The sequence below is a fragment of the Micromys minutus genome (assembly GCF_963924665.1).
Source record: "Micromys minutus genome assembly, chromosome: 6".
NCBI lineage: Eukaryota > Metazoa > Chordata > Mammalia > Rodentia > Muridae > Micromys > Micromys minutus.
Window position 1 is genome coordinate 43158129 of NC_137975.1, and position 14563 is coordinate 43172691.

The 14563-nt window shown below is 38.9% G+C and overlaps 1 protein-coding gene across 1 annotated transcript in view; it reads left to right on the forward strand.

Moving 5' to 3' along the window:
- Window positions 1-14563, forward strand: part of LOC308421990 (uncharacterized protein C10orf67, mitochondrial) — a gene marked incomplete at both ends in the record, with an annotated part of 98669 nt that overhangs the window by 66798 nt on the left and 17308 nt on the right. The window contains 3 exons of the mRNA XM_080918484.1: window positions 3873-3960; window positions 9921-9989; window positions 10076-10136. Of these exons, the coding sequence (XP_080774610.1) occupies window positions 3873-3960; window positions 9921-9989; window positions 10076-10136 (218 nt within the window). The remainder of the gene's footprint in view (window positions 1-3872; window positions 3961-9920; window positions 9990-10075; window positions 10137-14563) is intronic.

Sequence of the window (14563 nt, forward strand, 5' to 3'; positions counted from 1 at the left end):
CTAACCCAATTCTTCATTGAGTTGGAAAGAGCAATGGGGAATTTCATATGGAATAACAAAAGACCTAGAATAGCAAAATCCATCCTCAACAACAAGTAAACATCTGCAGGAATCACCATCCCTGACCTTAAGCTATATTACAAGGCAATTGTGCTAAAAACTGCATGGTACTGGTACAGAGATAGGCACGTGGATCAATGGAATAGATTAGAAGATCCAGAAATGAGCCCTCACATACATGGTCACCTGATTTTTGACAAAGGAGCTGTAAACATTCAATGGAAAACGGACAGCCTATTCAACTAATGGTGTTGGTCCAACTGGCACTCAGCATGCAGAAGAATGAAAATAGACCGTTTCTTATCTCCTTGTACAAAGCTCAAGTGCAAGCGGATCAAAGATCTCCACATTAAATCATGTACACTGAAACAATTAGATGAGAAAGTAGGGAAAACCTTAGAACACATAGGAACAGGAGAAAATTTCCTGAACCAAACACCAATGGCTTGTGCTCTAAGGTCAAAGATTGACAAATGGGACTTAATGAGATTGCAAAGTTTCTGTAAGGCTGAGGACACTGTCAAGAATACAAAACGGCAGGCAACAGAGTGGAAAAAGACCTTTACCAACCCCACATCAGATAGAGGCCTAATATCCAAGGTATACAAAGAACTCAAAAAGCTAGACATCAGAGAATCAAACAACCCTATGCAAAAATGGGGTACAGAGCTAAACAAAACATTCTCAATTGAGGAATATGGAATGGCTGAGAAACATCTAAGGACGTGCTCGACATCCTTAGCCATCAGGGAAATGCAAATCAAAACAACCCTGAGATTCCACCTCACACCAGTCAGATTGGCCAAGATCCAAAACTGAGATGACAGCAGATGCTGGCGAGGTTGCGGAGAAAGAGGAACACTTCTTCACTGTTGGTGAGGTTGTAAACTAATACAACCACCCTGGAAATCAGTCTGGCAATTCCTCAGAAAATTGGATATAGTACTACCTGAAGACCCAGCTATTCCACTTCTGGGCATATACCCCAGAGACACTCCAATATACAACAAAGACACATGCACCACAATGTTCATAGCAGCTCTATTTATAATAGCCAGGAAAGAACCCAGATGTCCTTCAGTAGATGAATGGATACAAAAATTGTGGTACATTTACACAATGGAGTACTACTCAGCCATCAGAAAGAATGACCTAACGAAATTCTTAAGAAAATGGTTGCATCTAGAGAATATCATCCTGAGTGACATAACCCAGTCACAAAAGAACAGACATAATATGAAGTCACTGATAATGGGATACTAACCCCAGAAATTTCTGAACACCCCAGAAACAACTCACAGATTGTGTGAAGTTCAAGAAAAAAAAAAAAAAAAAAAAAAAAAAACATGCTCAGTCATTACACACCAAGAAAACTTTGACTAATTCCAGGTTACATCCTGTTTTACATGTACTTTTTGCTCTTTGAAACTGTAAGACCTTAATGCACACTATCAAACCTTTGAAAGAAAAAAAAAAAGCCAAGCACTGCCAAAATGTATTCATATACTTTTATGCAAAAAGGAAAAAAAAAAGAAAATTGGTCTGAATCATCTTAATAAAGTGCTTCATGTCGAGGTCCTTTACCCACAAGTCCTTAGTTTCTCACCCACACTCTCTCCTCCTCCTCTTTTTGATGGTGAAAGTGAAAATTCTGAGCAAGATTCCATGGCACACACTGGTAATCCCAGCCCTTGGAACGCTGGAGCAGGAGGATTGCTAGGAGTGTGAGGCTAGCCTTGCCTACATATTAAGTTCTGAGACAACCTGGACCAGGTGAATGGAACGCTGTCTAAAAAACGCATGGACTTGGATGGGGAAAAAATATGGGAGGAAGGGAGGGAGGAGCAAGCCAGGAAGGAGTGAGAGAGGAAAGAAACTGAAATCCTTGGTGCACTAACGTTTATATTGAATATAAATGCCACAAAGATTAAAGCTGCTCTTCCTCCATATCCTGTCATGTGAGCATTAAAAAAGTGTGTTTCCTGTTCACTTGGTCTCACTTAATTTCCCCCATGTTTACTTATCACTTTTTGGAAGTTTCTTTGCTAGAGACATAATAATGAAGGGCAGTGCTGGGCTGATGTGGATCAGTGCAGCCAAGCTTGAGACTCCTGAGTGACACTAACACAGCGCATTCACTCTGCGGGAGAAAATCTATATTTGCCCTGCATGTCATAAGCACATTCTACTCATAGCATGTAAAAATCCTACACCAGATGCTGAAATTGTTAGGACTGCTAGCAACCAAGGTGTCATGTGGTACCAGAAACAACACCAAATAGGGATCTCAAGTCCCCCACTAAGGGGAAAATGTCTCCTCTGTGTCCTTGTTCTGTTCCACTTATATACTGGTGACTATTTTGTGCTCAGGGAAATTGGCAATTTGTATTCTTTTCTGTATAGTACATGGTCTTGCTCCATAACCCAAGCTGGTCTTGAACTTAGGGCAGTTGTCCTGTGAGAATCCAAGTGGAACAACAAGAGAAATAACTCTTATAGTTACCCTCTGACCTCCACAAGTGCTCTGTGGTCCATTGCATGTCTACACATGGAAAGTGAAACATGAGAAATTATGGGGCAGTTGAAATAAATGGGAAAATGGAGTGAGCAATACATAGCTACCAGGTGTGTGATGGGTAAGTATAACACACCTATATGCACACATGCATGCTACACACACCTATATGCACACATGCATGCTACACACACCTATATGCACACATGCAAGCTACACACACCTATATGCACACATGCATGCTACACACATCTATATGCACACATGCATGCTACACACATTACAAAGAGGGACCGCAGTAGACTGAATATCTAGTGGCAAGTCTTTTGACCCCAAGTATCTATGCCTCTAGTACATGCAAATTGCGATCTCAGGACACTTCAAGGTTTTCTCCCTTCATCCTGCCCATTACAGCGTCAGCTCAAGTCTAAACCCTTTTTAAGACTCTTGACCTCAAAGTCTCCATTCTCATGATCTAAATTCAGAATTAGTGAGGCTCTTTATGGGCTCCTAAAGCTGTGGATGAGTCCATTTGCTCCCACATGCAAAGTGGGGTGGGCATTGTATTAACATAGCTGTCAATCATGCTTATAAATACTCATGTTCAAAAGGGGAGGATATGGAACAGGAATTAAAGAGTCGTTAGCTGTTTCATTGTCTTCGATTTTGCTTTTTCTCTGATACTGAAGATGGGACCCAGGATCTTGTCCATGCTAGACAAATAATCTACCACTGAGACACTTCCCCAATTTTGCTGTGATGTTTTTGTTCATTTACTAGAAAAAGTATGTCCAGCCACATTTCAGACCTTATGTCTCTAACTCTGAATCTCCTCAGTTTAGCACTGTCAACAATAGTGCTCAATATTTCCTAAGGAATAAATTGTGGTTCTTACTATTTCTGATGCTTAATTTTTCCAATCTCAAGTCTGTGAGAGCCTCCTGGAGATGAGAAAGACACTGTTTGGACCTAAGCTTTGATGATGATGGGAATAACATATCCCACATTCTCCCTGAATATTTGTTTTCCCCTATCTAAAAACAGACATCTCTCAAAAATACCCTCATTTCAATGAGAATCTTTAATCTAGACTTGGAGGGATAGTTAATTGCTGTTACTTCTAAACTTTTCCAGAACTAGGATGTGTAGTGTTTTTAAAAGGAAGAAATGTTTAAATTACTATTTTAATATTTTTATTTGGAAATATTTAAAATTTTAATGTGGTTCTTACCAACACAGTATGCATTGTTCTTACCCTAGGATGACTAAACATCTTGTATCCCTTCTTCTGTTACAGCTTTCACGTCCTAAAGAATGAGATGTTCACTAGGCAAACACTTAACCGGCAGTGTGCAGTGATTGGTGACACCTCCTTCAATTATGTAGTGAGTACATAGACGACTTAGATGGTCTTTGAATGTAGGTGTTTATGTCTGTGAAAGATGTAAATCCTTTACTGAACTTCTATCATACCATAAGCTATGGAACTAACACAGAACAGTCACCCAGCTACTAGGGGGACAGATCAAAGTGCACCCCAAAGAGCTCAGTCAGTGTGAGACACAGATGTGGAAACAAGACTGTTATAATGCAGCATCTGGTTGAGCTATGACAGAAGCCAGTGCGAATCCCAGAGGATGGGCTGCTTATATCGGGTAGTGGTATCTACCCATTTGTTCATCTTTGACACACAGGGGAGTATCAAAGCTCATGCTTCAAGTCTCCTATAACCTCCAAAGGGTAGAAGAACCGAGTCATTCATTTTGAATTAGAAGCTGTAATTACCAAATTTCCATCACTATGACAAAATAAAGGGGCTCACTTAGCTCACAGAGATTCAAAGTCCAAATAATGCCACGTAGGCTGGCAGAAAGGGCTTCCCTTTGGCTGTGCCATTTCATAACAAACAACAATGGCAGGAGAGTCTGTCAGGACAAGTGCTCACATCCTGAGCCAGGGAGAAGAGAGAACAAGAGGATCCAGGCTTGCTCCGTACACACCATCCAGTGAAAACTCAAGAGTTGCCCAAGAACTACCTTTTGACAGAACACCCCAAAGTGACACCAGGACATCCCAACAGGCACCACCGCCCGAAGGTTCCATCAAGTATTTATGCCACATTGGAGATCAAGTCTCCAGTATGTGAACCTCGATGGCACATACACCCTGCTCAGACCATAGCATAGGAGACCTGTAGATCAAGTCTAACACTGAAATAGACCGTTACTCGCCCTGTCTTAATGAAAGAGTACTGTTTACAAAACAATAAATAAGGACATTCGTAATTTTTTATTTGGTATAGAAATGGATCTGGTAAACTTCAACTGGCAAGTCAGTAACCATGGCAGCAACTCACAAGCTTCTGCCATGGTGCTCAAGTCCTCTTTGGATCCATTGGGTGATTTTTACAAAAGGATGAGTCCGGCTGCAGGGTGTTGTTTAAAGAGCCTCATAGTCATGCTGTGGTTGTGGCTTGCTGTTCTTCTGGGACTCCTAACAGAGGGAGCGGGGGTTGTCCCTGACTCTGTTGCCTGCCTTGAGAGTTCCCACCTCCTCCTGGGTTGCTGTTTCCATCGTTAATATGCCAGGACATGCCTAGCCTTATTATAACTTGCATATGCCATGTTCACTTGGTGTCCCTGAGAGATCTGTCCCCTTCTGGAGGGAAAAACAGAGGATTAGATTGGGAGACATACCATGGAGAGAGTGCTAGGAGCAGAAAGGAAAGGGGAAACTGTGGTCAGGATGATTATATGAGAGAATAGATTCTTTAAAAAAATTAAGAGGCTTATAGTCTAAATAATGCCCCTTCAAAGTCCTTTCAGTGTTTATCACTTTAAAATCATTTTTTTTTTTTTTTAGGAATAAGTTACTACAGGAGATCATAGTGCTCTGAAATAGCCTGTCAGGATAGTATTGTCACCAAATCTATTTAGAAGCCCATTAATAAACCAATAAAGCTATGGCCACCTAACGTTAAAAAATTTTTTTTGATGATCCTTTTTTTAAATTTTTATGTGCATTGGTGTTTTGTTTGCATGTATGTCTGTGTGAGGGTGTAAGATCCCCTGGAAATGGAGTTACAGATGGCTGTGAGCTGTGAGCTGCCCTGTGGGTGCTGGGAACTGAACCAAGGTCCTCTGGAAGCGCAGCCAGTTCTTATAACCTCTTAGCCATTTGTCTAGCCCAGTGGCCACATAATGTTTGACAAAGCTGGGAGAAACACCCAATGGGATAAAATAGTGTATCCAACAAATGGTGTTAGCAAAACTGGATAAAATAGATTTGTATCTTTTATTTTTTATAAAAAATTAATTCAAAATGGATCAAAAGTATTAATTTCAAACATCTGAAATGCTAAAATGGCTAGAGGGAAATACAGAGAATGTCCTGCAGGACACTGAGCTAGGCAAGCACTCTCTAAACAGGTTGTCAGGAGCACGGGAACTAGCCCCGAGAATCACACTATATGGGAAGGAGGTTTATACATTGAGAGAAACTATAAGCAAAGCACACAGTCCACAGAGAATAGAAGAGATCTTCATTAGCTATGCTTCAAACTGGGGACTAACATCCAGAATTCACAAAGAACTGGTCTCATCTAGATATCTAAATGACATGGTACCAGTTCAAGTAGATTAGTGCTGGCATTTTAGCCTCCTATTGATGAGAGTTTCATATGCCCTGTATCCTTCTTGGATTATTAGTATCACTTTTTGTTGTTGTTGTATGTGGGGATGTCTGTCTGTCTGTCAATACAGAGGTTCACTATATAGCTCTGGCTGTCCTGGAACTTATGTAGACCAAACTGGCCTCAGACTTAAAGAAGTTCTGAGCACTAGAACCAAAGGTGTGTGCAACTGTGCCTGGCTTCGTTTGCTTGTGGTCTTTATTGGCACATTTATAAACAGTATCCTTAAAAACATGGTACTTTACTTTCATTTTATTTTCCTGACAGATACTGAGCATCATTCAATATCTTCACTGGCCGTGCCTAGATATTTTTTCTGGAAGGACCAACATTTTTGGAAATTATATAAGACATAAGAAACTTTGCCTTTTAAATCTTTTTAAGTACCTAGTTCTGTTAATATTAATTGCATTCCCACTGTTAGGTATTTGGACTACGAAATTCCTCCATTTTGCAGAACTGAAATTCTATCATCATAAAGCAACCTCTCCATCAAACCCACCCTTTTGCTGTTGTCCTCTGTGAACTCTCACTGAGCTATAGAACACTGTTAGGTATCCTGGGAACAATTGTTTGTCATATATATATTGTATTGTACTTTATTGTTTATTGATTGATTGATGAATGACTGTGGGTGTTTACTGGGCAGGTACGTATGTAGGTACCTAATTCACCTGTCGGGAGAGGGATAGAAGATGTATTTGGGTATCCTTTATCATTTCTCTACCTCTGAACCTGGAGGTTATATTTTCTCAGGTAGGATAAAAGCCAGTAAGCCCTAGGAGCCTCCTGTATCGGCCCCTCAGGGCAGAGCTGAGATTACAAGTGAGCAACAAATGCCTTGTTTATTATATGGGCACCAGAATTTGAACTCTGGTCTTTTTGATGGTGCACCAGGTGAATTTAACCAGTGAGACATCTCCTGGACCCCTTGTTATATATTTTTGCTGCTACTTTCTAAGCACTCTGGAATTCAAAGGTATGATTTTGAGGATGAGCAGTATCTCACTATGCAGTCAAGGCTCAGACTCTACACTCTCCTCCCTCAGCTTCTTGGGTGCTGGGATTTCAGGTATGTGTCACCACATCAAGGTAAAAGAACCTTTTTCTTCTAGCGAAGACCAGTGATACTCCCAACTCAGAATGTGATTTTCCACATTCTGTGTGAACACTTCACTTTGGTACTTTTTTCCATGCAGTTTCACAAGTTGTTCTGCCTTTTAGTAATCAACTGTGAATCTATTGGTCTATTTCTAAACACTGCCCTGTTCTGCTAGTTTATTTGTGGGTCTTTTTGCAAGTCCCATGCCTTCTCACTAACAACTGTATGGTAATCCTTTCAATCAGCTCACATAAATCCTTGGACTTGTATTTCTCTTTTCCAATATTATCTTTGCAGTTTTATATGCTTAGAAATTGCATGTACTTTTATGATCAATGTATCTATTTCTTTAAAAATATACTGTTAAAACTTATTTTTTTATTTCATGTCATAAGTCTTCTTAGCCAGTGGTTTCTCATATCTGCTGCAGATTAATCAAGGATAAGAATCTCCTTTAATTTTTCATGCTGTGCCTTGTGGCAAGCTAGTGGATATAATTGTGTAAAGAAACATCACTTCTGTTACAGGTTTGGTTTCTATGCATCGTATATACTACAGATTTTGTTTATATACATCATGTATGTATGCATGATGCTGTATTCTCTCCTCATCCCCTTATATACTTTCTATTCTTATTACTAAGGCCGCAGATTCATCTTGGAGCCAGGCTACCTTGTTAAATCACACATTTTAAGTAGAAGAGCTGAGCTAGGTTCTTTTACCTTGATGATATATATATACTCATTATGATTGGCAAATGTCCTCAAAGTAAGAGGAGCTACAGGACTGTAGGCATGGTGTTCTTTTCTAAGTCTTACATCTGACAGCATTTGTGATTATATTTTTTATTTTTACTTTTAAATTTTTATGTGTATGAGCATTTTGTCTGAATGTGGGTACGTGTAACATTTAACCTCACACCCCTTTGAGATTGGGCTATGGGGATAGAAAAAAAAGCATGGAAATACACACATGCAAATGAATTCCTGAACAAATATACTCATCAAGATGGAATAAAGAAATAAGGGAAACCCCATAGATTCTAAGCAGCATACCTGGATCCCAGACTGTTTCTGGTTAGCATGCATAATGACCTTGAACGACTTCACCTGCACCTTCTTCTCATCATGATTTACTGACAATATGTATTACTGGTGCCTTCATGTGGTTGCTCCAGAACTTCAAAAAAGTCTTTTATTTGTCGTTCCTCTTGCTTGTCAGTCCATTTTTCATAATCTGTGGACACTGCTTGCTACACAGGTAATAAGATCCTTGGATGCTTAAGACAGTATAGATAGATAGATAGATAGATAGATAGATAGATAGATAGATAGATAGATAGATACATAGATAGATAGATAGATAGATAGATAGATAGATAGATTAGATATAGATAAATATATTATTTATGTGTGCTGTTTTACAATCCTCCCATAGTCTCTCTAGATTACTTGAACTACCTAGTGTAATATACTATTCATTGAATAATTTACATAATTAATATTATGTAGTTGTTTGCTATATTGTATTGTTAAGGAAATAATAACAAGAAAATATATCTATACAGGTTCATTTCAGAAACAATTGAAGAGGGTTTTTTATAATGTTTCTCTCCACTGTAAGTTGTAAGCACAAAACTTTGTGCATGGACCAACTTGCAGAAAATCCCAAGTTGAAGATATAATCAAAAGAAAGTAAAGTCAGAAGAGACAGGAAGCAAAATAGTTTCCTTGAATCATCTCTAAAGAGCCTCAACAGTGACCCTTTGCTTCTACTTGTTGTTGGAGGTGGTATTGATGTTGTTGATTTGAGTTGGGAAATCTCTATATTGACCAAGCTAGTCTCAAACGTCTGAGTTTACACAATCCCCCTGCCTGAGCTACTTGAGTAGTTGGGACCCTAAGTGTATACCACCATTGGTTTAAAAGAAAGGATCTTACCATCTACATTTGAATATGTAAGTTGGAAGCTGGGTTTTCCTGTCCTGGTTGAGGAGTCAGAATGTGATGGCTACTTAAATGTGTTGTCAACTTAATTATACCTGGGCTAAACTAAAACCCAGCATCTGTAAACCATTGTGAAAGAGTCCTGATTGAAACATTGGAGTTGGGAGACTCACGCTAAATCCAAACTTTCTGAAGTGGGAAGGGCCACCTTAAATTTGAACCACACCTTTTGCTAGCAGCCTTCATAAAGGATGTGGGAGAAGGAAGCTCTTGCTCTTCCCCTGCTTATCTCCACTCTCACTGAACAGTGTGTGCCTTTGCTAGCATTAGAGCCAATTTCTTCAGGACTCTACAGCATATAACAAAAATCCAGCTGACACATCCATCTTCATGGACTGAATAACGACTGGATTCTAACTTTCCATAGGGAGAAAGGCATTGTTGGTATAGTCAGACTGTAATCCATAAACCACTCTAATAAGTCCCATTTGTATATATGTGAGTCTGCTTCTCGAGAGGAGCCTGATTAGCACAGAGGGTCTCCATCTCTTTGCTTTGACTATGATTTGCCCTTGACACACAGTATCTGCTGCTTGTGTCTTCCAGAGAGTTAAGCCCTTGTATGTGAACTTGGCAGAGCCATCCTCTCCTCCAAACATTCCTCATCCATCCAAGGTAGGTCAACTGTTTTTCCCTATTAAACATGTAATCCATTAATATTGCCAAAGTTCAGTAATGAAATGTTTTTGGTTAACGTTCAGGTGGAACTCAAATATGAGGACCCATTCAGTGATCAGGTGGCTCATACAGAGTTCTCAGAAGGTAAGAATCTAGGCAGTGGGAGTGGAGGTGTTTTCTATAGCCCTAGCTTATCTGAAGCCCTGGCATTCCCCACAGCACCAAAGGAAAGCAGACAAGACCCTGTCTCGTTAGAAAAAGAGGTCTTTACATAGTCTAAGTGCACAAGACAGATCAACCTTTATTTCTCCTCCTCTTCCACCTCTTCTGAGCCTCAATCTCTAGTCCAGGCTGCTATCAACCCTCACAGAAATTCTCCCTCCATTTTGTTTTCCTTGTTTAGCCAAAGGTATTTGGTATCATCATGAAATTGAGATTTTCAGTCAATTTATAAACTTCTTGCCTTTCTGTGTTCTGACTGCTGCAAGTTGAAAGCATAAATTGTCATTTTTCAAACTCAGAAGCTATCTCAGTTTAAGTTTCATTTCTTTTTACTAGACTGCAAAAAAAAATGGGGGAAAAACTCCCAAAATTTTGAAGCACTAGTTAAATGTCTGTTTAGCCAATTTAATAATTGGCAGAAAAAGAAAAACTGTTTCTTGAAAATTTCTCTTTGAATTCTCAATCCTTAAAGAGCTTCAGTTTGGATGTACTTTTACACTACAATTTATTTTGTCTATATACATCTGTAAAACTTTCCTCTGAACTTGGAAGCCAAAATAAATCTAAGTAGAATGCCCAGGGTGAGGGATGAGGGTAGATCTCAGCGGTAAAGTGTTTGATTAGAGAATATGAGACCCCAGGTTTAATGCTCAGGGTTGGGGGAATAGAATTTATTATTAAAAGCTTATAAATGTGTAGAACATAGTAAACAAATGAAATTAATAATATACAATGTTACTATTTTGCATTATAGCATTGATCTTGACTGACCTCTGAATGAAGTAACTTATTTGGTATGTCTGGAAACATTTAAAAGTAGCTTAGTTAATGAAAATGTGCAGGGAGGATCTGTGGTAAGAGCTTAAACAGCGGTCTCTGCAGAAAGTGCAGAGTCTCCTCCCTGGGTGACTGTGCAGTGGACGGCTTCCTGTTGAAGTTCACTCAGTGTTGTCTTCTTAGGGACAAAGGAATCTTTGAACAAACACAGTGATGGACACTTCCCGGGCTGACTAGATTACAGCCATGCTCACACTGGACTTCATAGCTCAGGGAACAGCAATGTTTAACAATGTCAGTATTTAAATAATGACTTAGATTTGCTAGATTGGAAATTCCAGCTCATATTGTTCTTTTCTTTTTTCTTTTATTGGATATTTTCTTTATTTACATTTCAAATGTTATCCCCTTTCTTGGTTCCCCCTCCAGAAACCCCCATCATTCCCCTTCCCCTTCTTCTATGAGGGTGTTGTCATTTCTAAAACATCTAAATGTACTTGTGGCTTATCACAAAAAGCAAAATGTGGGTTGGTAAGTTTAGAGTTTTTTGCTGACCTAAAATTTGAATTAGAAGATTATAATCACAGCAGTACATTCCCAAACAAACCAGTTGAGAAAATTACATCCACAGTTGACTTTCCAAGGCTGGCAAAATAGCTCAGCCAAGAACATTGCCTTCTCTCTAGGTGTTGGGTTTCACACATACACACACACTCACATATACACACTCACACACACACTTACACACACATATACACACACTCATACACACATACTCACTCTCACTCTTATACACGTATTCACACATACACTCACATGCACACACTCACTTACACACACACACTCATACTCACACACATACACACACTCACACACACATACTATCTATCTCCCACTCATATATATATATACACACATACACTCACATGCACACACTCACTCACATACACACACTCATATACACACACATACACACAGTCACACTCACACACACACACACACACACACACACACACACACACAGAGATAGACAGAGAGAGAGAGACCCCTAAGTAATTTTTAATTAACTTTCAAGAAGCAAGAAAATTCTTTCTCAAATGTCTACATTTAAAGTATTTATAGCATAAATAACACAGTATCTGGTTAATTACTCCAGATGATCCAACATTTATTAAAATTAGTTTTCCATTATTTTGTGAGTAAAAACAAACAAGTTAACATAAGGCAGAAAGCTGAATAACTAGTTTAGTAATTTGGAAAGTGGATGAATCTCTTACCAGAATGCAGTTGTTAGGGGCAGCTGCTTGTGGACAGACAGCGTCCATGATGCCCTGTCAGGGAACATCATTGCCACCACCTAGCAGGTCATTCCAAGCTGTGAGTTTTATTAACATCCGTAGCTCCTAGGAAATAATATATTAACAGCATTTTCAAGTACTAGTATATAAATATATACTAGTGAGGAGTTAGCTATATAGTTAATATGCATCTGAGTTACAAGCAAAATATCACTTTATATACCATGAAGTATAGTGTGCACAATAATATCTGGCATATATTCCATAAATGGGACTGTGTATATGCTGTTCGTGCGTGTGTGTGCGTGTGTATGTCACATACACATGGATGTGTGATGTATATATCCATGTATGTATACTCAGAGGCCAGAGTGGGTATCAGGTATCTTCTTCTGTCACCCCTGCTATATTGCCCCAGACAGGTCTCTGACAGAACTGGAGGCTTGTCTTCTTGGCTATGGCCAGTAAGTTCTCAGGATCCACCTATTGCCTAGTGCTGAGGTTATAGGCACATGCAGCCATGCCCTCTATTTTTATGTAGTGCCTGGGATTTACACTTGGGTCTTTGTGCTTGCTGAGCGGGTGCTCTTAGCCACTCATGTCTTCAGCCCCTCTTATTTTTATTTTAAAATTTTAGCATGACCCCAGCCAGTTTTGAGGCTGGGGCGGGTTTATTTTGTTCCCCAATCTGCTTTTATACCATTTTAATTACATGTAAGTAATAAAGCAAGTTTTAGGTTAAGAAACAAGCAAGTCAATAAACAAAGTTCCATGATCACTACGTGCTATCAGAATGACAAAGACATCTGAGCCTACTTCCCTGTCCTAACCCAAAATCATATTCTTGCCTTCTTTGTTCTGGCCCCAAATCAGATTCCTACCTGATCTTATTTCCTTGTCCCAGACCAATGCCAAATTCATCCCAATTGGTCCCCATAGCTCTCCACATCTCCCCCTCTCTTATTTCATAAACAAGATTGCATCTGTCTTGGGTTGTTCTGTCAAGAATGCCTTACTTAGCTGTGGTGGTGTATGCATTATCAAATAATGGTAAGATGCTGTGCTGAACTTACCCATCTCTGACTGCTTGTCTGATAAATTAATAACTCTGTCTTGGGGTCCATTCTTAGTCTCAAGTCATGTATTTTAGCCACCAACATATTGATATTGTTAAAGGCAAGCTTTATCATACTGGACAGGAATAAAAGTATTCCCAGGACAAGAAAGGCTAGCACGATCAAGCTATATATGCCATTCTTGATGCTTGAACAAGATGGAAATACTGACCTCAGGCCATGAATAATTTTATCAGTAATATCTACAGCATCAATGTTCAGCAGAGAAATATTATTTAAATCATAATCTCTGTATGCAAAGTTAAAACACCCAGAGAAGTGCTAGAATTATGCCAAATACCCTTCCTTTAAACATTTCCCAATTATAGTGACTATCACTGTAAATTTTAGAAGTAACACAAATCCATTAGTATTTAGCATGACACTAAAGATGGCTTCTTACTCTTAAATTCTGAACCTCCTTTTTAATAGTTTGAATAGAACCATAAAGAGCATCAATCCATTGTTCCAAACACCTATCTGAATTCTCTTGAATAATCAGAACATTAGTAACATGTTTTGCAAAATGATTAACAAATCATAGCTGTCTTAATTTCTTGTGTCAAAGCAATTGCAGAAGCAGTGGTGATAGCAATTAATATAATTAAAGCAACTATACCAGCAATAACCAAGCCCACTGCCCTCTTGCCTCTACTTAAAGCCTGACTCACTTCTTCCAGTATCTGCAAGCTTTTTTTTTTTTTCAGAATTCCAAGGTCCTATAATATTCACAGGCAATAAAATAAAAGCTGATTGATAGACCACCATAACAGACATGCCAGATTTCAATACACAAGCACAATTAGAAAGTGTACAATCAGCATATTTACATTAAATATTATAGAAGGAACAAAGGTAAGTTTAACACAACTAATTAATAAAATATTCAGAGCTTTAACACTTGTACTAACACTTGTTCAAAGTCCAGAACCTGTCCCAATTTTGTCTATTGCTAACATATCTTTATAAAGAACTACAGCTAACTTCCAAATATTTCTCTGAAAATGTCCAGAACCACCCTTTCAAATGAAGACTGTCATTTCCTTTTTCCAATATTGGTTTGATTTCCAGACCAGTCCATGATTGAGTCAGAATAACTGGTCACACTGAAGGAAAGAGAAGAGTCATAATTTTGTTACTAAGTTTTTGAAGGCAGTTC